We start from the raw sequence: 25,235 nt of genomic DNA on the forward strand, positions 1-25,235 counted from the left end.
CTGATTTTCATTTGATTTTCAAAATACTACAGAAAGAATTTGATTAATTTTTATTATAAAAATATAAAATAATTAAATTAATTGTATAACGTAGTAAACAATAAAAACATACACACAAACTCATCACTCATCGGGTCCTCCTAACTTGTTCAACTTTTCCATAAAGGTTTCCATACTCATTTTCTTCCTGTTTTTCTTGAAACCAAACTTCTTGGCCTTCATTTGTCTCTTCTTAACCTTCAGTTTATTCATGGAGGGAGTCGCATTGAAATTCATCATCCTTTTGATCTTCTTATGACTAATTTCAAGTAGCTTTCCGTTCACACTTGTTGGCTCTTCGAAAATTGTCTCTAGACTAGGTGACTGTTTTTTAATCTGCAATAAACACATTTAGGAAAAAACTCTACCATCAAAACACACAGAACAACAACGTACCGTTTTATCCAGATAATAATTTCGCACAGCGTTGTAACTGCTGTTCTCGTCGAGTCGCTTCGGTTTTAATTTCGTGCGACGTTTTTCGGGCTGAACCTCTGGCACTTTTTTACTACGCCCGGAGCTGCGTAAGGTTCTTGCCGATTTTAATTCGGCAGTGTCCTGCGAATCATCCTGTTTACCTTCTTCATTCAAATCCAACAACGCCATAGCTGAATCGACGTTTTCCTCTTCCATTTTCACTTGTACCACTTTTTCTATGGGCACTGACGTTAATTTTTCTAATAACACATCACACTTCTTCAGCTATCAATTCATAAGGCCTACAGTTAAATGCTTGAACATCGGAGTATACGAAATTAACTTTGGTGGATTGTTACACCAGAAGTTATAGAAAAATACTCTGGATTAAAACAATCGTAAACAAAATTTTTGTAAACGTCAAACTGCCATCTTTTATTTTCATTGACAGATTATAGTTTGTGCGTTTTATATAGCAAACATCGCAAATCATTTAAATATAATTTGAATACAAGCAAACTTTATTTATTTATAAATCAATACAACTTATTTTGTATCCATAATATATATATATATATATATAATTGAGCAGGAAAATACTCACTTAAATAAATATTTTAATAATTTATACAATCTACGCATTTTAAAAGATTATTTGAATCTTCGAATTAAAATGAACATTAAAACATTAAACGAAATATATATAATATATGCTTAAGCGGGTGTTTCAGAATGTTCTTCTTGGGAATTTTCTGTAGCTTTTCCTTCAATATTTGTCGAAGTTTCATTACAAAATGTAGTTGAAAGTCGGGCGATTGTTCCGACTGCTTTAAATCTTGTTTGAGCTTTTTGTTTTTGCACCTTCTTCTTCCACTGTAACAAATTATTATATAAATAATAATAATAATAATGTTGAAAAGTTAGGCAACCATATTACGCATGCTGTGAATGTGAATGTGTGAATGTGCATGTGTAAATGTGCATGTGAATTATTAAAAGATATTTGGAAAATATACAGAATTTGATGTATCGAATTTAAAAATTTAATTATTGTGTTATTTTGAAAAGTAATACATTTAGTCAGAGTCATAAAACCGTAGGACGCCTAATTTCGGGTTTATCCGCTCTTCACAGTGGCTCTGTCGCTCTTCACGCTAATTCAAAACATTGAATGTAGTGAAGAAGGTGTTTGTTTTATGTTAGTGTAATGTAAAAATCGTACCAATATCATGGAAAGTAAGTAAAAACAGCTGAAAAATATTAAACTTTCATATGTTTTAATGTATTGTCAAGTTTAGTGTTATTGTGGTCAACATAACCTTAAATAATTGTTTTGTGTGTGTTTTTTGTTAACATCAATTTTTTGTTATTTTAATTAATTACTTGTAAATAGATAATAGGCAAAGAGGAAGTGCGTGAAAAAATTGAATAAAATAGTGCAAATAATTAAAAATAATAATAAAATCATTACTCCTTCATCTCTGGAAGGCATTTCGGCCAAATACTTGTTCATATCGTTTTTCTCAGTGTCCACAATCGCCAAAACGGAAACACAACCGTCCACAGTACCCAAAACTAACGCTTTACCATCCGGAGTACTTTCGACGGCCGTTAATTCAGCTTGCACCCTGTAATTCGCCACCATTTCTGCATCTTCCGTCCTAAACAATGAAAAAGATCTTTAATGTTGCGCGAAAGAATTATAAAATACGCACCTGAATACTCGTAAAGTTTTCTTTCCGCTGTGATAATACAATACGTACTCGTCTGTTTTGTTAAACAAGCAAATTATTGTGAAAACTCCTTCAGCAACTCGCGGAATGTACGTTTTAACAGAGTTTCCCTTTTTCAACTCCAACAACTCCAAACCACCTCTAACGAAACGAGACGAAACAGTTTGAGAATGTCGGAAGTATATTTAATATGTACCTTGAAGGAGCGTATAAACCGTATTTTCCATCTTTAGTTATGCTCCCTCCCCATTTGGGAATGGTTCTTAAATGCTTTTTGCTTTTAATGTCCACGATTGCTCCTTTATCGGTGGAAAGAACCGCCACTTGGTGTCCTTTGTGTGGCATCGCAACTAGTCCAGAAATGTCCTTAAACAGATCGATTAATAATTAAATAGCATACCTAAGTAGAAATTAGTTAATACTTTGATTCCGCATTGTTTCAGTGTAATTTTGTGAACCGGGGCCCCATTTTGGGCGTTGTGAACAATTAAACAGTCTCTGTTAGTTTTGTCGGCTGCAGAAACAACTAAATGTTGATTATCACTGGTAACGACGGCGGGTCTGAACGGGACACCGGTGATACTCCTCACCGGATACTCGAAACTGTAAATCATTTCGCCACTGGGTATTTCGCGTAGGCAAACGGTGGCCACCGTTCGCACCAGATCCGAGCCCGGTGGATTGCTCGGCTTGGAAATCGATAAGACTTTCGTCCCCGAATCGATTAAAGTCAGTTGTTTGATGCCCGGTTGTTCGTCTTTGAACACCACCTGTTGCGTCAGTCTCAGCCAAATCAATAAATTTCCAGTTTCTGCCGATATTATGTACCTAAATTAATTAATTCATTATAATTGTGATGACCAGCGCAGAGGTGAGACTTACTTTCCATCCGGGGTGATGATGGCGTGCGTGACGATCGCTCCCAAAGGACTGTCGGCGAGTTTGCAGACGAGTTTCCCGATCCTCAAGTCCCAAACTCCCACACAGTTCCTGGTTGCCGTCACTGCCAAACTCAAATTATCCGAAAGACTGATGGAATCGACTTGCAACTCGTGTCTGTCGATTACGTGCACCTGTTCGAATATGTTGTTGATGTTCCACACTTTGACGGTGCGATCAATCGACGACGTGACGATGCTGTTCCAGTTTCCTATTGTCAACGCTTCCAGTTGTATGATTCTACCGAAATGTGCGTCCAAGATTTTCATCAAGTTACGACTTTCCATGCTCCACACGTACAAATTTTTCCTTAAAAAATGTCAATAGAACTGTGGCAGGAAATTCATTTTATTTGTTATTACCGAACTCCTGCAATGGCGTAATTTTTGTGGCCGCTCAGCATTATCGAGTTTGATTGGAGCATTTTAGTTGTGATGTTTCTGGTTCCGTAGGGAAGTGTCAAAACCGTCGCTTTGTTATCTTCGTTCAAGTCCCAAATAACAAATCCGTTACTTGTCGTTCCTGTAAAAAACATGGGTTACAATTTAAATAAAACATCGACACATTTGTACCGTATAAAATTGTGTCCTGCGAGCCCAATTTCAGCTGAAGCATCGCTTCAGCTTCGTCGTCCAGTTTAGGCAAGTCTTCGACGAACTCCCAAACTTTTTCGGAGTCGTTCCTGATGAATTTCGAAACCGTGTAGTCGTTTTCGTTGGCGCAACAATACAAGACATCTTTATTAGCGTTTGTTATCATTGCTCCGCGAAAACTTTTCATTTCAAAATCTCCTCCCGCGTTGTTGTGATATAAAAACAACATTTTCTCGTCTTCCAAGCTGTTTTTCCAGAAAATTATGCGGTATTCTTCTTTGTTGTCAAACTCCATGGCTACGAAAAACTTATTGTAACGTTTTAATTCCAGTAAAAATATGTGAAGACGTACAAAGAATTGGCCATTCACTTTTGTCAACGTTTCTAACATTAAATTCCTCCTCAAAGTTGCCTCTCATATCGTATCTGAACCAAGAACCGGCACCATAAATGAACAAATTATAATTTAATAAGTAAATTCCAATGACGGGAGATTCGTCTGTTAACGGATTATCGATGGTCACGTATTCACTTGAGAGCATGTTCAAAAGGACGGTCTGAAACAAAGAAAAAAGGATTAAACATGTCCACAGTTGGTCGCGCGGTTACTTGATTGTTGTTGGTGTAAGCAGCCGCCCATTTGTTGTCCGGACTCAGGACTAAATGCTGCATTATTCCTTCTATGTTCGGATTGACGTCGCGTGTTAAATCGCTCGTCGACAAGTCCCAAGTAATGAAACGGTTGGAAATCGACACAATGTAGCGGTAATCTGATGTTAAACATATTGAAAACACCGCAAATTGGTGACCTTCCAGAGAGTACTACGAAAGGGACAAATTAGCTGATAATAGGTACGAGTTTTCATGTGGTGGTACTTTGAGTGGTCCTCCAGGTGTGTGCAAGCAGTGATACAAAGGCAAAAGGGCGCAGTGCATCGGACCTTTTACGTCACAATCGTTCAGTAGCATTTTTATGTTCGGATTGGACTCCACTTCCGGCAAAAGTCTTCCGATTAATTGGGGGGCCAGCATGTTGGGATATTGGCCCAAGACTGCGCCGCCTAATCTCAATGCGTCTGCCACCAACATCAGCTCCCTACAATGTAATTACAATTGTAATTATATGGTATAATATATTTTATGGCAACCTTTTGGAGTCTTTGTTGTCGATGTTGGTGGAGGCATCCTCGTAATCTGCCAGGACAGCTTGTAAAGGACAGGAAGACAATTTTGCGTGCAACCACTCGTAATTGAACAGAACGTTCTCGTACAAATCCTTGAACCGTCTAGATCTCACCAGATGGAAGGGCAACTCTCCGAACTGCAACAATTTAAATCACCAACGAATCGTCCTAATTTCAGAAGCACACCTTTCGCAAGTTGTATCTGGATATTTTACCGTCCTTGGACATGAACAACAAAGGCTGAACCGGCACTTTACGATCAGCCACGCCTTCTTTATCGGTCAAGTTAAATCTGTGTCTTTGGATCTCGGTGTATTTAAAAGGTTTCGGTTTACCGCCGCCCCAAATTCCCAAAAAGTAATCGGCGATCATCGAGTGAAAGTACATGGCCATGTTCATGTTTTTGAAGTACCGTTCCTTGGCTGCCTCCCGGAACTGTCTGTGGTACCAGTTCATGACACTCACTCCGTCAGCCTCTCTTTCTGACAGATAATTGGGCAAATCATTTCTGATCCTCGTCCACAACAGGGGAGGGATTCTTCTGACTGGCGGTAGATGGTACTGGTACACGTCGTCCAACACTTTGTCATCCAAAGATATCAAGTCCTCAAGTTCCGACTCGGACAACCCACTTTTGGCTGCCGTAATGTACGCCAACGCGTGGAACACCAATATTCTACCATGCTGAAATATTTTATTCAAATATCAAAGAATTAACAATCATTAGAGAAGAACCTTTTTTTCGATTATCTCAAAGAGCATCATGATCGAATCCATAACGGTGGATGCCAAAGTGGTGTCTTGAGATTTGGTGTAGCTCCTCCAGCGGCAAATCTCCGCAAAAACCAACTTGACGAAGATGGGAAGACTGCATTTGTCTATGGCGTTCGACACCAGCCTCCATTGGTAATTCGTCAAGTCTCTGCAAGCCGTCTTCATCCACATTCTAAAACAGAATCGACAGTATTGGAACGAAATTGCCCGTTGCCGAGAAAATACTTGATGACTCTCATCGCCAAGTCTTCCCCCAGTGCCTTCACTTCAATAAACTGTTCCTCTACGTCAATCATGCGTCTGAGTATGTGGTATTCTTTGGAGACTTCCGGATTGCTCTCCTCCTGCGCACAGGACACGATGATTTTACAGAAAGGCGGCAACCTGGTGGGTATCCAGGACACTTTGTTCGCGTCCTGGGTACCCGTTAACTGATCCACCGAATCCAAGAACAAGAGTAACGGCTGTTCTTTCGTCGACATTGTTAACAAATGTTTAAAATGTGCCGTTAACGGTACCAAGTCGTCGGGGATTCCCTCGAATGGCAACATAAAATTGTAGTGTATTTGTTGGCATATAGATATTAAGGTGGGTGTTAACGCCGAGGAATCCGGAGTCGTGCCAAGAAATCTTATGATGCTGATGGGTTTGGAGTTTTCGAACCATTCGGTACTTGTGGACATGCTCGCCGCTTTGGCGAGGAGGGAGGTCTTACCGCAACCTCCTTCTCCGTACAACACCAAGATTTTATCCGAGTCTCCGACCATGTATCGATGAATGTGCTCCAGATTATCCTCTCTGCCGTAAAACACCTGCAAAACAACCATAAAATATGGTCTAATCACTGAACAAAGAATGAACCTTGACGGAATTATTGCAGGCGTGTAAATGTTGCAAAATTTCTGTCACAATTTGTCCCTGAGCACTTGAGTCTTCTTTCCTCATCGCCCTGTCCACCAATTTAATAATATTCTTGTAAAAATGGGTGATGAAGTGTTTTAAATAATCTTCGTGCGTCTCGTTGTCTAGACCTTCTCTTCCTATCCACTCCACAGTATATCTACGTAAATTTCAATTTAATTTGATTAACTTGACAATACACTTATTTAACTCACTTTTGAATGTTGCTGCTTTCGATTTTGTTCGGCAATCTTTCGTCCCGTAAATTCGCCAACAACTTCGACGACTCCGTGTCCAAACTTCTGTTAATTATGTCCACAAATAGGGAAGCCTTTTTAAGATTTTGCAAATTAATATTATTTATGTATCTGATGTAGGCCAAACAATGGTTTTTTGTGTTCTTAACATTCAGGATCCCGTTGATAACTTCTCGTTCGGTTACAGACATGAAATAATTATGGGTGGCGTCGTCGTCCATTTTTCCTTGTTGGTTTAAGGAGGCTGCTGCTTTTCTGAACAGTTTCTGGAACTTACTCAAAGTGTCCCACCATTTAGCTTGATCCTCCGCTTGCAATTTCGGTATCCTCTGTTAAAATTAAAACGGTTAACAACGAGATTTTTAATTAACCAAACGACAAACAATACTTTGTTGTTAAAGTTGACAAGGATGGATGAAATTGGTTGAAGTACCGAAATGGGCGGCACAGCATTGCTGTCTTTTCTATACCACGTGTCGATCAAAGTCGGATCGTGTCCGGTGTTCGCCAGTTCGTCACGAATTAATTGAAGTTCGGAGGAAAGAATGTACGTGGGGATGGGTCTGTAGCCGTACTTCTGTCCCAGGAACACCACAAAGTTGGGACCCATCGATAAACGTTGACAGTTTTGGATTTCTTTCATGCACAGCTCAGTGGTCATGTGATCGTCCGTTGCTTCGTCTCTAACGCCCCAACGCATGTCGACAACCTACAATTATTTATTTGAAACTCAACCGCAACTGTTTTATTACTTTTGAATTGGCAATAAACTTAATATAAACTGTCACTCCAATCAAAAATACTGGGAAGAAATTTGTATAGTAATCTGTATTATCTGAAGATAGTTAATTAAGTAAAGATGGCGACACCAATTTTCAAAATGTCACATTTTTGAAATATATTAATCAAGTGTATTTTTAAGATCATCGATATATTTGTAATAAAGTATGTTTGCAAGAAAATTTGTTTCAACTTTCAACAACGTCATTCTAGGTCTCACAAAAGATTTAAAGATATAAAATGGAAGACAAATGTATAATTGTTCATCAAGACTCAACAAAAAAATTAAACATTATCTGTTAATTAACAATTTTCAAACAAACAGTTTAAATTCAGTCAATGAGTAATTAAAGAACACATCGCAGCAATCGATTTTCTAAATAACTTGGCACGTTTTGTGGGTCAAATGGGTTTGGTACCAGGCTGTAACAGGGTGATTTTATAGTATCAAGGGCACATATTCCAAACACATGACGTCGGTCTATTTATAAATACCCTTACATACGACATACCTCTAAGTTCATTTTAATCACTTGATTTTTTTCAATATTTTTTACCTGGAATTCGAGTCCATGTTTTTCTCTGCAATAGTCCTTAATTTTTGGATAACATTTCGCCATCAAAGTGTTTCTTTCCATTGTTGTATCTTAAAAAGAATCAAGAGAATTAAATAGACAAGTAAAAGTGAACTTGAACGTCATACCTGTAAACGTAGAACTGGTAAAAATCCTGACGATTTTCGAACTGACCGGCGGCAAATTGTCTAAACTGCCGGCGAAAATTTGGTCGACAGTTCTGTCGTCCATCGTTCACTTTCATTTAAACTGTTCTCAACGAAACTATTGGATTCGAATGTGTTGTTGCGGTTCGTTCGACGGTCGATGGAAAACTTACCGCAACCTCCAACAAATTGCCGCTTATAAACCTTCCTTCCGCCAACAAATCGATAATGCACCCATCGGTTTTGACTCGCACCTTAATTGTTCGTGCTTGAACAGTTCTTCAATGTTCATCATTTTAGGAAGTTAGACCACACCTCTAACTTAAGACAGACCACGCCCATCAAGCAAAATGCAGTCGGCATCGGTGGCCGCGGCGGCGGATCCGCACGTCACCCAGATGAACGAGATAATGAGCTACGTGACCGCTTTGGGCGACCCGAACTGCACAGACGATAGCAAATTAAAAGCCGCCCAAAAGATCAGCAAGAACTTCGAGGTGATCTTGTCCTCGACCCACTATCCCCACTTCCTGGACCACTCCGTTAAAATCTTCCTGAAGATTCTGGAAGTGGGGAAGCCGCACTTCATCGCCGAATACAATATACAACAAGTACGATCCTTGCATCATTTAATCGACTTGATTTAATACATTTGAATTTTTTTTTTAGGTGAGAAAATTGATTCTGGAAATGTTGTACCGGCTGCCGACCAACGAACAGCTGCGCCCCTACGTAAAGCCGATCCTGTTGTTGATGTTGAAGCTGTTGGAGATCGACAACGAGGAGAATGTGTTGGTGTGCCTCAAGATTATAATAGAACTCCACAAACAGTACCGACCGCAGTTCAGCGTGGAGATCCAACGATTCCTGAGGTTCGTCAAGACCATTTACTCCGAACTGCCAAATCACATGGACAAAATATTCGAACCACGACCACCAATTAAAGTTAAAGACTTGAACGAACTCAACATCGAGGAACTGTTAAAAGAAACGTTTACAATGACCACGATACAAACCGAAGTGAAAAACGATGAAGGAAACGCAATTGCCGTAAGTTTATTATTATTAAATCTGTTTGCATTGCAGCTTTAATATTCATTTCGATTTGTAGTATTATTTGATACCAAAAGCTGTTTTGAGCTTGAAAGTCCTACAAGAACTGCCGATAATTGTGGTGCTGATGTACCAGTTGTACAAACAGAGTGTTCACCAAGACGTCAGTGATTTTATACCGTTAATTATGAACACCATTACGCTACAACCAACGTTAGAACAAAGACAGGCGGAGACGTTCAATAAGGAGATTTTCGTCGACTTCATGGGGGCACAAATCAAAACACTTTCCTTCCTTGCCTATATAATAAAGTTGTACCAAGAAGTGGTGCAAAATCACGCTCCTATGATGGTGCAAGGGATGTTAGGACTTTTGACGTTGTGTCCCATGGAAGTTGCACACCTAAGAAGGGAGCTGCTAATAGCTGCTCGTCATATTTTGGCCACAGAACTTAGAAACCGTAATTATATAGTTGATAGTTTAATGTCGTGACTGACTGAACGCTTTTTCAGAGTTTGTTCCTCACATGGAAAGGTTGTTTGACGAAGATATTCTATTGGGAAGGGGCTGGACCACTCATGAATCGTTAAGACCGTTGGCATATTCAACCTTGGCAGACTTAGTGCACCACGTTAGACAGCAGTTGCCCCTTTCTGATCTCACCAAAGCTGTACATTTGTTCAGTAAAAACGTTCACGATGATTCACTCGCCACCACGTAATAACTGTTTTTTTTTTTTTTTTTTGTTAAAGTAAATAGTTTATAAACCAAAGTTTTTTAGGATACAAACTATGTCTTGTAAGTTACTGTTGAACCTTGTGGAATGTATCAGACACAGCAGCGAAAACAGTTCTGAGGGACGGGAACTTTTGATGCGTATGCTTGAAGTATTCGTTCTCAAGTTCAAGACCATAGCAAAGATACAACTGCCGATTCTCATCAGCAAGTGGTAACGGTTTAAAACCAGTCACAATGTTTTAGACTAATTTTGCTTTGTTATCCAGTGAGCAACGTCAGCAACAGTACCAGCAACAACAGCAACAACAAACTGCTGAAACTGTGAAAACAGAAGAAGGGGTCACCACTAAACAAAACGTGGCGGAACAATTGGAAAGTGCCCTAGCTTCGACGCAACCAGCAAATCCGCCTGAGAAGGAGAAAGCCTCCAGATTCGGGTTTCCGCAAAACAACAACCACAACGTCGCCGATTATAGGAGTCTCGTCAAGACGTTGGTGTGTGGCGTTAAGACTATCGCCTGGTCTTTGCCCTCTTGTAAAATACAAGTAGGTTTATGAATATCTTCGTGTTCGTTTTAATTTATTAGTGCCTTTCAGACGCCGACTGGTCAAGCTTTAATAGCCACGAAGCATTTCCAACCTCACGAGACGTTGGTGTTTGTTAGGCTCGTAAAATGGGCGTTGAAAGCTTTGGATATTTACACTTTAAATGTGACGCCGCCTAACGCAGCAGGACCTCAAAGACTGAACCAACAGAACGTGCGCACCAAGGAAGAGAAAGAAGTGTTGGAACACTTCAGTGGTGTTGTATGTAACTCTTTATTTATTATTTTTATATTGTAATTTTTTTCTACAACTTCTTTTGTGTTTTGGATAGTTTTCAACGATGAACCCTCAGACGTTCCACGAGATATTCTCAACCACCATTGAGTACGTGGTCGAACGTGTGTACAAGAACCCAAATCTACAGACTGTTCCGAGCACGTTGCTGGCCAACCCCGCAACGAGTCCCATATTCGCCACCGTCCTCGTCGAGTACCTCCTCGAACGTATGGAGGAGATGGGCTCGAACATGGACCGCAGCAATCTCTACCTGCGACAATTCAAATTGGTGTTCGGCAGCGTGTCGCTGTTCGCACAGGAGAACGAGAACATGCTCAGGCCGCATCTGCATCAGATCGTCAACAGATCGATGGAGTTGGCGATGAGCGCCGCGGAGCCGTACAACTACTTCTTATTACTCAGGGCCCTGTTCCGGTCTATAGGGGGCGGTAGTCACGACCTGTTGTATCAGGAGTTCTTGCCCCTCTTACCGAATCTGCTGGAAGGTTTGAACAGACTACAGAGCGGTTTACACAAACAACACATGAAGGATTTGTTCGTCGAATTGTGTCTGACTGTTCCGGTGCGATTGAGTTCTCTACTGCCTTATCTTCCTATGCTCATGGATCCTCTGGTTTCCGCCTTGAACGGGTCACAAGTTTTGATCAGTCAAGGGTTGAGAACGTTGGAATTGTGCGTAGACAACTTGCAGCACGACTTCCTGTACGAACACATTCAGCCCGTGCGTGCCGATTTGATGCAGGCACTTTGGAGAACGTTGAGGAACAACGATCAGGTGGCGCAAGTCGCGTTTAAGGTTTTGGGTAAATTCGGTGGTGGCAATAGGAAGATGATGATCGAACCTCAAAAGCTCGATTACGTTGCATCAGATTATGATCCTCCAGCCATTATTGCCCAGTTCCACGATCAGGAACAAGCTATAGAGTTCCCCGTACAAAAAGTAAACCGTACGTCCACATTAGTTAGGACCATTTTAACGTGTATATTATTTTTAGATAATCGAGACGGCCTTCAACGCCTTAAAACAAAGCAACACGGATCCGTTTTACAGGAAACAAGCGTGGGAGGTGATAAACTGTTACCTGACAGCCTCGAGAAATCACGACGACGATCGGGCTACTCTCGTTAAACTGTTTTTGCATCCCAGCTTCAAAGATCCGAAAACCGTGTCGCAAATTAAAGGATCCACCTACAAGTCCATCTATGCGCAAGCTAGGGAGACACACCAGACCGCACTGACAGGTATACATCCGTTTTGCCAATTTTGTCACACTTGTACGTTTATTGAACCACATTATTATTGCAGGAATGTTCGTCGGTGCGGCGATAAAGGAACTGCGCCAGTCCGTCATACAGGCGCTGTTCTCCGTCGTCCGTCATTACACGATGGTGGCGGTCGCGCAGCAATCGGGTGCGTTCGCTCAACAGCCACGTCCCAATCGCCAAGTGGCACTAGATCCGCTGGTGTTGGTGGACGCCCTGGCCGTAATAATGGGCCACGAAGAACGGGAACTCTGTAAACCGGGACAATTAGGTTTGGTTTTGATTGTGGACACGGCGACCGATCTGTTGGGCAGCAGGGAAATGGCCTGTCGTCTGCCGTTGGTCGAGTATTTGGCGGAGAAGATGTGCGGATTGTGCTACGAAAGAGCGTGGTACGCGAAACTGGGCGGATGTATCGCCATAAAGTTTATGTTTGAGAGGTGCGCATTGAAGTGGGTTTACGAACACATGTTTACTTTCTTGAAAGCGTTGTTGTTCGTTATGATGGATCTTACTGGAGAGGTGTCGAACGGTGCGTTGGACATGGCCAAGGAGAACTTAAAACGCATGCTTTGCGTGTTGGTCGAACCACCTCCGGCGACGGCCGACCAACAAACGAAGGATCTTCAAAACGACGCCCTGCAAAAAGTCACACACGAACTCGTACGACAAGTTACGAGTCCCCACACTATGGTGCGTGAACAGTCGATGGCTTCTTTAAGATTGTTGGCGGAAAAACAAGAGAAGAGCGTGACAGAAGTGATGGAACCTTTCAAGGAGGTGCTGGCCGACATGGTTCCTCCAAAGAAACACTTGTTGAGGCACCAACCTGCCATAGCTCAAATGGGTCTGATGGACGGTAACATGTTCTGCACCACCCTCACTCCCAGACTCTTCACCATTGGTAACATCTATCCATTTCCCACTTTTCTCGGTCGTACTATTTATTTAATTTGTAGATGTGAACATAAAGGAGCACAAGAATTTCATAGACGATCTGAAACACTTGTGCGATACGGAAGAAACCAAACTCAACACGTTCGCTTGTTACAAGAGCATCACCAACTTCATCCCTTTAAAATCGAGTGCATTAAGGGTACTTTCCGCCTGTCACTACATCGAAAGTCAACGTGAATCCATCTTCCAGGTGCTGTATCGGGCCTTGGAAAAGCCAAACGGGGAATTACAAGAAACTGCTTTCCAGTGCATCAAAAAGTTCATCGCTGGATACACAATCGACACCGACTTGGTTAGTTGCGCTATTCAACATACATGTCGTCACATGCACGTTAATATAAATGTACGATTTATTTTGTAGGTAAAGAGCATAGTTAGACCTTTATTGTGGACGCTGGGAGATGTGAAAAATCTCACGCTCAACCGTGTAAAAATGCTCTCCTACCTCACGCAACTGTTTCCTCTAGTTTTCAACGAGAAACTGTGCGAACAACTGTTAGAAATATTGAAGCAGATGTTGCAAAACTTGACTGCAACGCACAAAAGTGAGTAAAACCTTATCGTTTTCTTTAGGGGGCTTGAATTTAAAACAGGCCAGGAGAAATTGCAATAGTTTCGTGTTGCAGATCAACAGTACCGCCAGTACACGTGTCCCAGTACGCAAAGAATTTTCATAAGAGGTCTGTTTTAATTAATGTTCGAATGTGTCAGTACTGTCTAATCAGTGTTTGGTTATTTCGATTTTGAAACACTCGTTTTTGGGGATCGAAATTACATAATTTCACAGCTTTATTTCTACCGAATTTTATTTATTTATTTTTTTATTTTACCGGTGGTCGGATCATTTTCAACCGTTAAAAGGCTGCATTTAATTTCGTGTGTTTGTGTTTTTATAGCTTCGACTGGAATATCGAAAAAAGGGGACGAAGAACAAAAGATTGTGACAATAATCAGCATATTCCATCAGACGCCTGCAGCTTCATCTAAATTCATCACGCAGCTGTGCCAGCTGATATTGCAAACGGAACAGGCTATGTTAATCGAAGCCAGTTCTCCATTCCGGGAGGTTCTCATGAAGTTCCTGTTGCGTTACCCGCTCGAAACTCTCGACATGTTCTTGGACGACAATTTTGTCAAGGAAAAACAATACAACAGATACCTGGAATACCTGCTGAAGCACAAGGAAGGAAAGGTGTTCAAAGACCAGTTGATCCAACAGAGAATGAAGCGGGTGATTACCATGTCCATGGCGGTTTTGGAACCGAGTCACGCTCACGTCAATCTGTCGCTGGCGCACAGAAATCAGATGCAGTTCCAGGCAATCAAGATCGTCACCGCTCTGGCGAAAGAGGACGACTCGTGGCTCAATCAACACACAGATCTGTTGGCGGCGTTCAGACGCATTTGGTGCGACGACGCCTACCACGAACGTCACAAGAACGTGGAGGACATGGAGTACGCGCATTGGAGGGAACCCAAATTGTTGGCTAAGATTTTGTTAAAGTTTTTCGTTCATTTTCCTAAAGACATTGATTTGTTATTCCAGTTATTGAGGGCGTTCACTGAACGATTCATCCCTGAATTTCAAGTACGTATTATCAAAACATTAGTTTTGTTACATTGTTATTGTTCGTTTGATGGTTGTAGTTTTTGAAAGAGTTTCTGGAGAACACGGTGGCGCAAAGTTACACGGTGGATTGGAAACGGCAGGCCTTCTTCCGCTTCGTCGAGCTGTTCCCGACGAACGAAATGTCGCAGGAGCTGAAATCGAAAGTGTTGCAGTTAATTTTGATACCCAGCTTTGCGCACAGCTTCGAAAAGGGGGAGACGAACAAGTTGATAGGTGGCCCACCTATGCCCTACCAAGACAGTGCCGACAACGTGGTCTCGGTGTTCATCAATCGTTTAATCGATCCGGATCCGAACAATCCGTTTCCCTGGGCGGATTGCGTGCGCATTTCGCTGTTGCAGTTCTCCTGTTTGTTGGTCGAACAGGCGAGTCCGCACATCCACGACCACGACGCCAACAACAAGACGCAAGGCTTCAAGAAACTGAGGAGGCTCATGACTTTCGCTTGGCCTTGCTTGATGGGCGAGAACTGCGTCGATCCCGCCACCAGGTACCACGGCCACTTGTTGCTGTCCCATATAATCAACAAGTTTGCCATACATAAAAAAATCATACTTCAAGGTAGGTTCAAATTCGATATTCGAATTGTATAGCTATAGCTGTAACTGTGCTTGGCACTGGTGCAAAATTTGATGTAAATTTCAGTGTTCCACGGATTGTTGAAAGCACACGCCGTCGAAGCGAGGAACGTTGTGCGCCAAGCCCTGGAAATTCTGACTCCGTCGATGCCTTTAAGAATGGACGAAGAAATGTTAACGCACTGGACTAAAAAGATTATTGTGGACGAGGGACATTCGATGCAACAACTGTTCCATATCCTACAACTAGTCGTTAAACACTACAAAGTCTATTACACAGTTAGACACGACTTAGTCCAGCACATGGTCAATTCCATACAAAGACTAGGATTTAGTCCGACGGCCACTTTGGAGCACAGAAAGCTGGCCGTCGAACTAGCCGAGGTCATAATCAAATGGGAATTGTATGGAATCAAAGAAGAATCCGAAATTACAGAGGTACAATCAACGTTTATCAATCACCAATTATTTATCGTTCATTGTTTAATTGCAGGCCACAGAGACGGTGGTCACACCGATGAAACGTCCAGCAAGCGAAGAAGGTGGCGGCCCGGAGGTGAAACGCAGAATGTCCGCCCAACCCGGAACGTCCGCAGCGCCAGCGACAGTAAAAGTCGAACCTGGAACCGAAAACAGCATAGAAAAAGCGCACATCGAAACTGTGCTGAACTTTTTGCTCAGGTTGGCGTGTCAAGTTAACGACGCCACCCCACCCAATCCCCAAAACCAAGGGACGTCAAGTCCCGGTGAATTGTTGAGCAGAAGATGCGTGATTTTATTAAAGACAGCGCTGAAACCGGAACTTTGGTCCAGGCCGGTCGATTTGAAGCTGGCGTTCTTCGATAAGATACTGTTAACCGTTGAAACACCTAATCCGAATGTGGCCAACATTTGCACAGCCTTGGAGGTCCTTACATATCTTTTAACTGTGCTAAAGAAGGAACAGATCCTCGCCAGTTTTAAAATGTTACAACGTGGAATAAGTACATGATTCAAAACTTGTTCGTTTCGTATTTTATATTGGTGTTGTTTCAGGTGCTTGCATCCAAACTCAAATTAGTAAAATAATCAAATTAGTCCACAATTTGTTAACAAAACTGATGTCGATGTTCCCGATGGAAAGAACGGCCACCAATGCATCGAGCAAATACGATGAATTGGATGGACTTTACTTGAACGTTGGGAAAGTGATCAGCGAAGGTTTGAGCAAATTCGAGAAAATGGACAATCCTTCAAATTTCTTCAGCACCGTGATGATTTTGAAGGCTGCCTGCATCAACAATCATTCTTATATTGATTTGTTGATCACTCCGTTTATGGCATCTCTTCAACGTTTGGCCAAGGAACATTTGCAACCTTCCACCAACGAAAGCGGCGCACGTAATAATTTAATTTTCTTGCTCGGACGTATTTAAAATATAAAATATAATTAATTTTTCAGTTATTAGCGAACTGCTGATACTTTGTTTGGATTTGGTTAAAACTAGAGTTGTTGTTATGGGTGGAGAAATGAGGAAAAACTTTATTGGTACAATTTTAGTTGGACTGATTGAAAAATCTCCAGACAATAAAGTTATGAAAGCTATAACAAAAGTATGCAACTAAATTTTACTGCTTTTTATATGATTTAATGTATTTTGTGTCGGTTTTAGATGTTGGAAGAGTGGATGAAGTGCAGAAACATTGTAACAATCAACCAGGCACCAAGCTTGAGAGAAAAGTCGATCCTACTGGTGAAACTGATGCAGTACGTTGAAAAACGGTTCCCAGACGATCAAGAATTGAACGCCCAATTTTTGGAACTTATTAACTACGTTTACACGTAAATAAACCAATTAACTTACCAAAAATAATTGTTCTAAATTATTTGTTTGTTGTAGCGATCGACAGTTTAAAAATACAGAACTGACGTCGAAACTGGAAGCTGCGTTTTTGGCAGGATTACGATGCAACCAACCAGCAATCCGTGCCAAGTTCTTCCGCGTCTTCGACGACAGTATGAGACGCCGCCTTCACGATCGTCTCTTGTATATAGTGTGTAGTCAAAATTGGGAGGCAATCGGGTCGCATTATTGGATCAAACAGTGCATAGAATTGTTATTGGTCACGGCCATCGGCCACACTCCGATTAAGATGAGTCACGAAAGCAGTATTTTACCGTCGGTCACGTCCGTCGTTGTGCACGGCGACAAACAGAAAAAAGAGGAATTCCAGACGTACACGCAGCAAGAGTCGTGGTGGAATCTGTTGGAAACGGTGGAGGTAAAGGAGGAGGTCGTCGACATGGATCTGAGTGTGTCACAGACGGAAGCTGGCAGTCAGGAAGAGAAGACGCCGGCCTCAAGAGCCGAAACAATCACGAAAATGATTAATAAGCATTACGAGTTCATCGAGGTGTCCAGAAACGTTTCCACCAATCAGTTCTTGGTTGCGGCCTCGCAACTTTGCCACATGGACACGAATCTTGCGGAACAAGTGTGGTTGGCACTGTTCCCCAGGTTGTGGGCTATTTTAGAAGAGGAACAAAGAAGTTTCTTGACTGGTGAAATACTACCGTTTTTAACGTCGGGATCGCACATAGTGCAAAAGGATTGTCACCCTAGTGCCATCAACACTTTCGTCGAGGCCCTGTGCAGATGTAATCCTCCCGTTCAATTAGCACCGTACGTATTTATTTGTTAACTCTATTCTCTATACAACTGAAGAGTTAATAATCTATGTTTTTTTGTAGACCTGTCATGAAGTATATAGGAAAATCCCATAACTTGTGGCACAGAATGGCTTTGGGTCTGGAACAGATGGCCTACGACAACGGATCTAACGTCAAACCCTCGAATCCAGCCTCCTGTTACGACTTCGAATCGGATCAATCCAAAAACGAGTTGGTTCATTCTTTGGCCGAATTGTATTCGTTGTTGTGCGAGGAGGACATGTGGGCGGGTGTTTGGCAAAAACACGCCTACTACAAAGAAACCGGCATTGCAGTCGCGTACGAACAACACGGGTTCTTCGAGCAGGCTCAGGCAGCGTACGAGGCGGCCATGAACAAATACAAGCAGGACACAAACGCCGGCCCGGTTCCAGCCCACACCCAACGCGAAGTTTTGCTCTGGAATCAACAGTGGATACGGTACGTCATTGTACTTAATAATCAGCTAATCGTAGTTATTTTCATCGATTGTTTGGATTTCAGTTGTGCGAAAGAGTTGAACCAATGGGAGATAATCGTGGAATACGCTAAGAATCCTCTGTTTTACGATGCGTTGCTGTTATTGGACAGTGCCTGGAGGACGACAATGCCCAACTGGGATTTGATGAAGGAGGCGTTGTCCTGCGTCGAGTATTCGTGTCCGAAAGAATTGGGTTGGAAGGTTACGATGTACGGCGGCTTCCTGTTGATTTGTCAACCGGATGAAACTAAACCATTGAAATTCGTCGAGCGTTACGTCGAGACGGCAAGCGCCCTGTGTTTGAACGAATGGCGGCGTTTGCCCACAATAGTGAGTCACATACATTTGCCGTACTTACAGGCGGCGCAGCAAATCATGGAGCTGCACGAGGCGTTCCAAATTCACAAGGGACTGACGCAAAGACATCAAACCTCCGTGCACGACATGAAAGCCATCGTGAAAACTTGGAGGAATCGTCTCCCTGTCATCGCCGACGATTTAACCCACTGGAACGATATCTTCACGTGGAGACAGTTACATTACCAGGTTGTGGTCAGTCATTTCGAAAGCGTAACTGAAAGCAACACCGCCAATTCCATGCTGGGAGTCCACGCATCTGCACAAGTATTTTTGTTTCTTATACCTTTAAGCTTAATGCTTTATTAAATATGGTTGTTTTCCAGTCTATAATTCATTTCGGAAAGATTGCGAGGAAACACAAGTTGAGCAGCGTGTGTCTGGAGACGTTGAACCGTATTTACACCATACCCAGCGTCCCGATAGTCGACTGTTTCCAAAAGGTCCGACAACAGGTCAAGTGTTACTTGCAAATGGCCTCGATGAACAACAAGAACGAACTGCAAGAAGGATTGGACGTTATCAATCACACCAAAGTGCAGTTCTTCCAAAAGGAAATGACTGCCGAGTTTTACGCCTTGAAAGGAATGATGTATCATTTAAGTAGTAAGTTTTTCACAACTTTTAACATATCTGAACAATTTGCAAAACTGTGTTAATTTTGTAGACAAGTCGGACGAGGCAAACAAGGCGTTTTCCGCAGCGGTACAAATGCACGACACTTCGACCAAAGCTTGGGCTTTGTACGGCGATTATTTAGAACAAGTCTTCACACGCGACCAAAAACAAATCAACTTGGGAGTGAACGCCATGACTTGTTTCTTGCACGCCTGTCGTCAACAAAACGAATCGAAAGCCCGCAAATATCTTGCCAAAGTTCTGTGGCTTCTAAGCTACGACGACGAGAAAGGAAGCCTGATGGAAGCGTTAGATAAATATGCGGTCGGAGTACCTCCTATAATGTGGCTCCCGTGGACGCCGCAACTTTTAAACCTTCTAGTACAGTACGAAGGGGGCGTGATCATTAATTTGTTGATGCAAGTCGGCAGGATGTTCCCACAGGCCGTCTACTTCCCGATCAGAACGTTGTACTTGACTCTGAGGAGTGCCACACAAAGAAACAAGGCCAATCCAACTGGAACTCAGGTATGTGGAATTCGTTTATATTTAAGTCGAGTCCTTAAACGTTTGTTATTGTTGTGTTAACGCAGCAACAGCAGCCGGATAGTCAGAGTGAAACTGTCCAGCAGCAACAGGGTAACGTGTCTGCGCAGACCGAACCTCCTCAAACGGTGAGCAAAAGCTCCCTTCCCTGTTCACTCTCACGTAAAATCTTATTTCATATAAACATAATGATTTGTTGTTTTATGTTGTAGCAGGCACAAGAGGGAGGACAAACGGACGGTCAGCAACAACAGTCGGCGGGTGCGGAGAACGGACAGACTGCCCAAGCCACTCCCTCCGTCTCCTCGGCCTCCGACACTATTAAAGCTACGCCCGGCATGGTCAGGTGCTCCAAAATCATGAAGATGCAACGGGATATTCACACCACAGTTCTTTCTAGTCTGGAAGGCATCGCCGTACAAGTACGTACACTGTTAATTATTTTATTGTTACATTTTTGTCTAATCTGTGTTGTTGCAGATGGAATGGTTCAGGGAGTGTTGGTATGAAGAAGTTTTAAGACAATTGCGTCAAGGACTTACTAAATGTTACGCCATCGCTTTCGAGAATCGTGAAAACGTGAAGGATGCCAAAATTACGCCTCACATATTAAACTTTGTCAAGAAACTTATTACCACTTTTGGCATTGGCGTTGGTAAGTTTTTACAAGGAATCAAATAACACAACAGTAAACTAAAAATCAATTATATTTTTAGAAAACATACATTCATCGAGTAACATAACGTTTAATTCGGCCGCATCGGAAAGTTTGGCCAGACGAGCCGAAGCCACCTACCAAGACCCAGTTTTCAAAGAAATGAAACAGGAATTTAGTAAAGATTTCGACTTCTCCCATTCCAACTCCTGCAGGCTGCACACGTTAATTTTCAAACTGAAAAAGTGGATTAAAATCCTCGACAAACGTTCGAAAATGCTTCTGCAATCGTTCCTGATTGAGGAAAAGTGTAGGTTCTTGTCGAATTTCACTTTAAAGACTGCAGAAGTGGAATTACCGGGAGAGTTTTTACTGCCGAAACACAATCATTACTTTGTCAGGATTGCTAGGTTCATGCCACGCGTTGATGTTGTGCAAAAACACAACGCTTCAGCCAGAAGATTGTATATTAGAGGGCACAACGGTAAAATATATCCGTATTTAGTTGTTAACGATTCCGGACTGGCTGATGCGAGACGTGAGGAACGAGTTTTACAGTTGCTACGGATGTTAAATCACTGCTTAGGAAAACAAAAGGTATTTCCAGCACATTTTTCTGTTAGAAAAATAACCCAGTCGATTTTATTGGTTTTTAGGAAACGTCACGAAGGTTTTTACATTATACAGTACCCAGAGTTGTGGCAGTTTCTCAGCAAATTCGTCTCGTGGAAGATAATCCGGCCTCTATTTCTCTCCTGGATGTTTTCAAAAAAGGCTGCGCCAAACTAAGTAAGGTTTATCATTAATTTTTAAAGAAAGTAATTTTAATTGAAACGTAAATCATTTTCAGACATCGAACACGACGATCCAATTCACTATTTTTACGATAGACTGGCTAATGTACAAAGCAGAGGTATAAAAGCAAGCCATCAAGTTTTCAGGGACATTTTGAAGGGTGTGCAAACGACGATGGTTCCCAGAACGGTCCTGAAACAGTGGGCCGTTCAAACTTTCCCTAATGCCACCGATTATTGGCAATTTAGAAAAATGGTAAGTTATAATAAATATACCGTTATTTCCATCAAAAATTAACTGTCTTGTTTTTTAGTTCACTTTGCAACTGGCTCTGGCGTGCTTCGCCGAGTACGTTTTACATTTGACGAGACTGAATCCGGACATGATGTATTTGCATCAGGATTCCGGGATGATGAACATTTCTTACTTTAAATTCGACGTAGATGATGGTATAAATCAATTCAACACTTCTATTGGTGCACAGACCTAATCGATACAATTTTTAGGAGAATTAGACACGACCAGACCTGTACCGTTTAGACTCACCCCGAATATTATAGAATATTTATCTTCAATAGGGATAAACGGACCTTTGACGGCTTCGATGATCGCAACAGCCAGATGTTTCGTCTATCCCAACTTCAAAGTAAATTTTATTTTAATTTTCATGTGTCAAACTTACTTTTTTGAAACGTTTTTGTAGGTAACAGCCATTTTAAAACCAATTTTGAGGGACGAAATGGTTTTGTCTCGAATGAAAAAACCAGAGGACGCGACGCAAGTTGATAAGTTGACTGATAGCGAACAGATAGTCAACATGGTCAACAAGGCTGTGACTTCAATAAGCAGTCGATTGAATAATTTAGCTCTGTTTGACGGAGTTGAAAGCAAAGTAGGTGTTTTAATTGTTGTTCGGTTGAAGAAATTATTAATAAAAAAAATCAATGTTTCAGGTGGGAACATTAGTGGCGGCGGCGAGCAGTCATGATAACTTGTGTAGAATGGATCCAGCATGGCATCCATGGTTGTAGAATTTTTATGGTTACAGTATTATGATTTTTTAAAAGTTAAATATTTTTGTAATTAATTTTAAACAAATATATTGTACATATTAATTAAATTGGGGTTTTATTAAGTAAAACAAACAGCAGTTATAAAAAACATATAATTAATTAATCAATTACAAAACAGGAAAATAAGATCTCACTTGACACTGTTCAATAATAATCAACAGATTTTGCGAAAAAATTAAATAATAGTCTTTATTCTTCTTTCATCATTGACCACAATAACAGTAATAAATGTTACACAACTCTTCTGACTTCAAAGAACCTTTTCAAGTAGTAAACTTGTCCCATTGTCATTGCAATTAGGATCAGCGCTTCGAAAAACGACCACATTACAACTCTAGAATTTGTACTTTCGTTGATGCTCCTGTGAATTCTATCACGTACTTGCATATATTCCTGCTCTTGTTTAACTCCAGTGAGTGATCCTACAAAATATAAAAATTAATTGAAATATACCTGAAAATATATAGGAGATGATTACCGCTAAGTTCCCTGATCATTTCTTCAAGTTTGTTGGTGTTCTCCCCTTCTTGAGCTTCAGGTTTGTGCGGCTCCCCAATGGCCATATTGAACATGACAACTTTCGGAGTCATTGTGGACATCTTATTTGAGAAACAGTACGTATATATTCCAGCAGTGTGGGCAGCGAACGTGTATTTGCCCGAGGACTCTCGCACGCCCTCGTAAATAACTTTGTGGTCGGGCCCCAGGATGCGCACGTCTATGTCTAAAAAGCCGCCCTCCGCTATTTCGAACGTCAAGCCTAAAAACTCAACCCAATTAATGGGAATGTGAGAGGAAAACGGTGTGGAATTTACCCATTCTGGTTCCAGCGTCCACTTTATCAAAGAAACATTCTTCCGCGTCGGCGTCCACAGTAATGAAATACGCGTAACCATTGGAGAAAATTGTGGCGAGAACGGCCGAAATTAAAAATAGTTTGTCTAGCATTTTTTTTTAATAAATATGTACAAAAATATTGTCTCCTTCAGCCACGTAGAGGTTACTTTTCTATTTGACACATTTGACAACACGAAACTCAACTGTCAAATTTGCTCCATCTATACTTTCTTACTAGAATCTTCGAATTAAGATAAAATTTAGATTTTATTTTTAAATTTAAAAAAATAAAACTAAAGATTTCTTAATTTATTTTAATTCTAATAATTTTTGTAAATAGAAATTAAGTAGATTTAAACGAGTAATAAAAATTTAAATAATTAATTTTTGTAAACCTAATATAAGTTTGGAGGTTATGTAAATAATCTGTTTTGTTTGTTTGTCAACAATTAGATAAATATTAAACAATGAACGAAATAAATAATAAAAATGTGTGTAGAACTTGCTTAGATAACAACCCCAATTTAGATTTATCCATTTTAAATAAGGAATTGAACGTGAATTACATAAATATCATAAGTTATTGCACTTCTGTGGAAGTTTGCGTAGAAAATTCACCAAAAATATGCCAGAAATGCGAAAATCTACTTGTAGGTTTTTACAAGTTCAAACTGAACGTTATCGAAATCGATCGGAAGTTCAAGGAACAATTAAAAATCGTGCCGAAACTAGAGCCAGAAATTGAAATTCACGAGGACGAAAACGACGATCGGAACGATGAGGATTTCGCCCCGGAAAAGCATACAAAGTCAAAAAATAAAAAACCGTGTCAGTGCGAAGTTTGCGGTAAAGTGTTGAGCTCCAAGAGCAACTTGCAGATGCACATGAAGAGCCACAGTGGTGAGAAACCTTTCAAGTGTGAATATTGTAGTAAAACCTTCACCAGGGCCAAACATTTGGCTGTTCATCGTAGAGTGCACACAGGTAAACACAGGTATTTCCAATGTGTTGTTGGGTTGTTCTAATGTGAATCGTTTTTGTTTCAGGTGAACGGCCGTACGAATGTAAGTATTGTCAAAAGCGTTTTGCGCAAATTTCCACTCTACAGAATCACGTGAGGATTCACACGGGGGAAAAGCCGCACATGTGCAGCGTTTGTGGGAAAGCCTTCACCCAATACCAAACGCTAAACTATCATTTAAAAACGCACACGGGCGAGACTCCATTCAAATGCGAAGTTTGCCAAAAAGCCTTTGCTCATCAAGGAAACTTGAACATACACATGAGGTAGAAATCTTTTCCCTTTTCCCCAATTACAAAGCAAATTAATTAATCTACGACGATTTAGGTTTCATAAAAACGAACGGCCCTACGAATGTAAAATATGCAACGGTAGATTTTTCACGAGCAGCCACCTGAGTGTGCACATGAAACACCATTTGGGCGTGAAGGCGCACCAGTGCACGGTTTGTGGCAAGGCTTTTGTCAGGAGCGAAGGACTGAAGGACCACATGGTCATGCACACCGGCGAGAAACCGTTCGGATGCAAACTGTGTCCCAAACGATACACGCAGAGCAGCCATTTGAATAGGCACATGAAAACGCACAATAAAACTTAAATTATTTATACCTAATGTCCGATTTCTAATAGATTCAATAGATTCAACACATAGAATTATATCATATAAGAAGTATCTTTTTATATTTTTATAAATAAATATTTTATACTTTGTAGATGTAGATGTGATTCTTTACCCAACTTATTTTATTTTTCAGAACAATGA

General features: G+C 41.2%; 5 protein-coding genes across 7 annotated transcripts; 2 read left to right on the forward strand and 3 right to left on the reverse strand.

Moving 5' to 3' along the window:
• Positions 1–33: 33 nt before the first annotated feature.
• LOC109604208 (uncharacterized) lies at positions 34–896 on the reverse strand. The gene is made up of 2 exons (XM_020020742.2): positions 436–896; positions 34–375 (listed from the first exon to the last, which is right to left on the reverse strand). The coding sequence occupies exons 1-2, from the start codon at positions 670–672 to the stop codon at positions 124–126; spliced, it is 489 nt and encodes a 162-aa protein (XP_019876301.1). The 5' UTR covers positions 673–896; the 3' UTR covers positions 34–123.
• Positions 897–1,053: 157 nt separating this feature from the next.
• On the reverse strand, positions 1,054–8,442 carry LOC109604190 (NACHT and WD repeat domain-containing protein 2). The gene is made up of 20 exons (XM_049969072.1): positions 8,320–8,442; positions 8,174–8,262; positions 7,225–7,545; positions 6,795–7,165; positions 6,541–6,739; positions 5,905–6,491; positions 5,641–5,851; positions 5,092–5,589; positions 4,870–5,042; positions 4,598–4,817; positions 4,331–4,543; positions 4,074–4,278; positions 3,701–4,018; positions 3,491–3,650; positions 3,072–3,437; positions 2,612–3,017; positions 2,386–2,555; positions 2,172–2,330; positions 1,928–2,117; positions 1,054–1,329 (listed from the first exon to the last, which is right to left on the reverse strand). The coding sequence occupies exons 1-20, from the start codon at positions 8,420–8,422 to the stop codon at positions 1,171–1,173; spliced, it is 5,118 nt and encodes a 1,705-aa protein (XP_049825029.1). The 5' UTR covers positions 8,423–8,442; the 3' UTR covers positions 1,054–1,170.
• On the forward strand, positions 1,604–22,661 carry LOC109604200 (transcription-associated protein 1). Of its 3 annotated transcripts, none has more exons than XM_020020734.2 (35): positions 1,604–1,692; positions 8,638–8,948; positions 9,007–9,387; positions 9,449–9,851; positions 9,904–10,108; positions 10,173–10,340; positions 10,396–10,675; positions 10,727–10,936; positions 11,007–11,912; positions 11,968–12,214; positions 12,279–13,139; positions 13,195–13,484; positions 13,554–13,737; positions 13,819–13,872; positions 14,089–14,780; positions 14,840–15,383; positions 15,468–15,838; positions 15,894–16,383; positions 16,436–16,780; positions 16,842–16,993; positions 17,053–17,222; positions 17,281–18,063; positions 18,132–18,530; positions 18,594–19,194; positions 19,254–19,533; positions 19,595–20,073; positions 20,304–20,513; positions 20,572–20,746; positions 20,808–21,343; positions 21,403–21,535; positions 21,597–21,796; positions 21,855–21,990; positions 22,048–22,187; positions 22,245–22,433; positions 22,495–22,661. In XM_020020734.2, exons 2-35 carry the CDS (start codon positions 8,688–8,690, stop codon positions 22,570–22,572), a joined length of 11,553 nt encoding a protein of 3,850 aa, XP_019876293.2. In that variant the 5' UTR covers positions 1,604–1,692; positions 8,638–8,687; the 3' UTR covers positions 22,573–22,661. The 3 variants fall into 3 exon arrangements, with proteins under 3 accessions (XP_019876293.2, XP_049825027.1, XP_049825028.1); XM_049969070.1 differs by having other exon boundaries at positions 10,173–10,337; XM_049969071.1 differs by lacking the exon at positions 13,819–13,872.
• Positions 22,662–22,690: 29 nt separating this feature from the next.
• Positions 22,691–23,639, reverse strand: LOC109604195 (transmembrane emp24 domain-containing protein 2). Its single transcript, XM_020020726.2, has 3 exons — positions 23,430–23,639; positions 23,093–23,374; positions 22,691–23,036 (listed from the first exon to the last, which is right to left on the reverse strand). The coding sequence occupies exons 1-3, from the start codon at positions 23,560–23,562 to the stop codon at positions 22,846–22,848; spliced, it is 606 nt and encodes a 201-aa protein (XP_019876285.1). The 5' UTR covers positions 23,563–23,639; the 3' UTR covers positions 22,691–22,845.
• Positions 23,640–23,857: 218 nt separating this feature from the next.
• On the forward strand, positions 23,858–25,185 carry LOC109604196 (zinc finger protein 239). Its single transcript, XM_020020727.2, has 3 exons — positions 23,858–24,435; positions 24,498–24,738; positions 24,800–25,185. Exons 1-3 carry the CDS (start codon positions 23,919–23,921, stop codon positions 25,068–25,070), a joined length of 1,029 nt encoding a protein of 342 aa, XP_019876286.2. The 5' UTR covers positions 23,858–23,918; the 3' UTR covers positions 25,071–25,185.
• The last annotated feature ends 50 nt before the right edge of the window (positions 25,186–25,235 follow it).

The sequence above is a fragment of the Aethina tumida genome, chromosome 6 (assembly GCF_024364675.1).
Source record: "Aethina tumida isolate Nest 87 chromosome 6, icAetTumi1.1, whole genome shotgun sequence".
In the NCBI taxonomy this organism is placed as follows: domain Eukaryota; kingdom Metazoa; phylum Arthropoda; class Insecta; order Coleoptera; family Nitidulidae; genus Aethina; species Aethina tumida.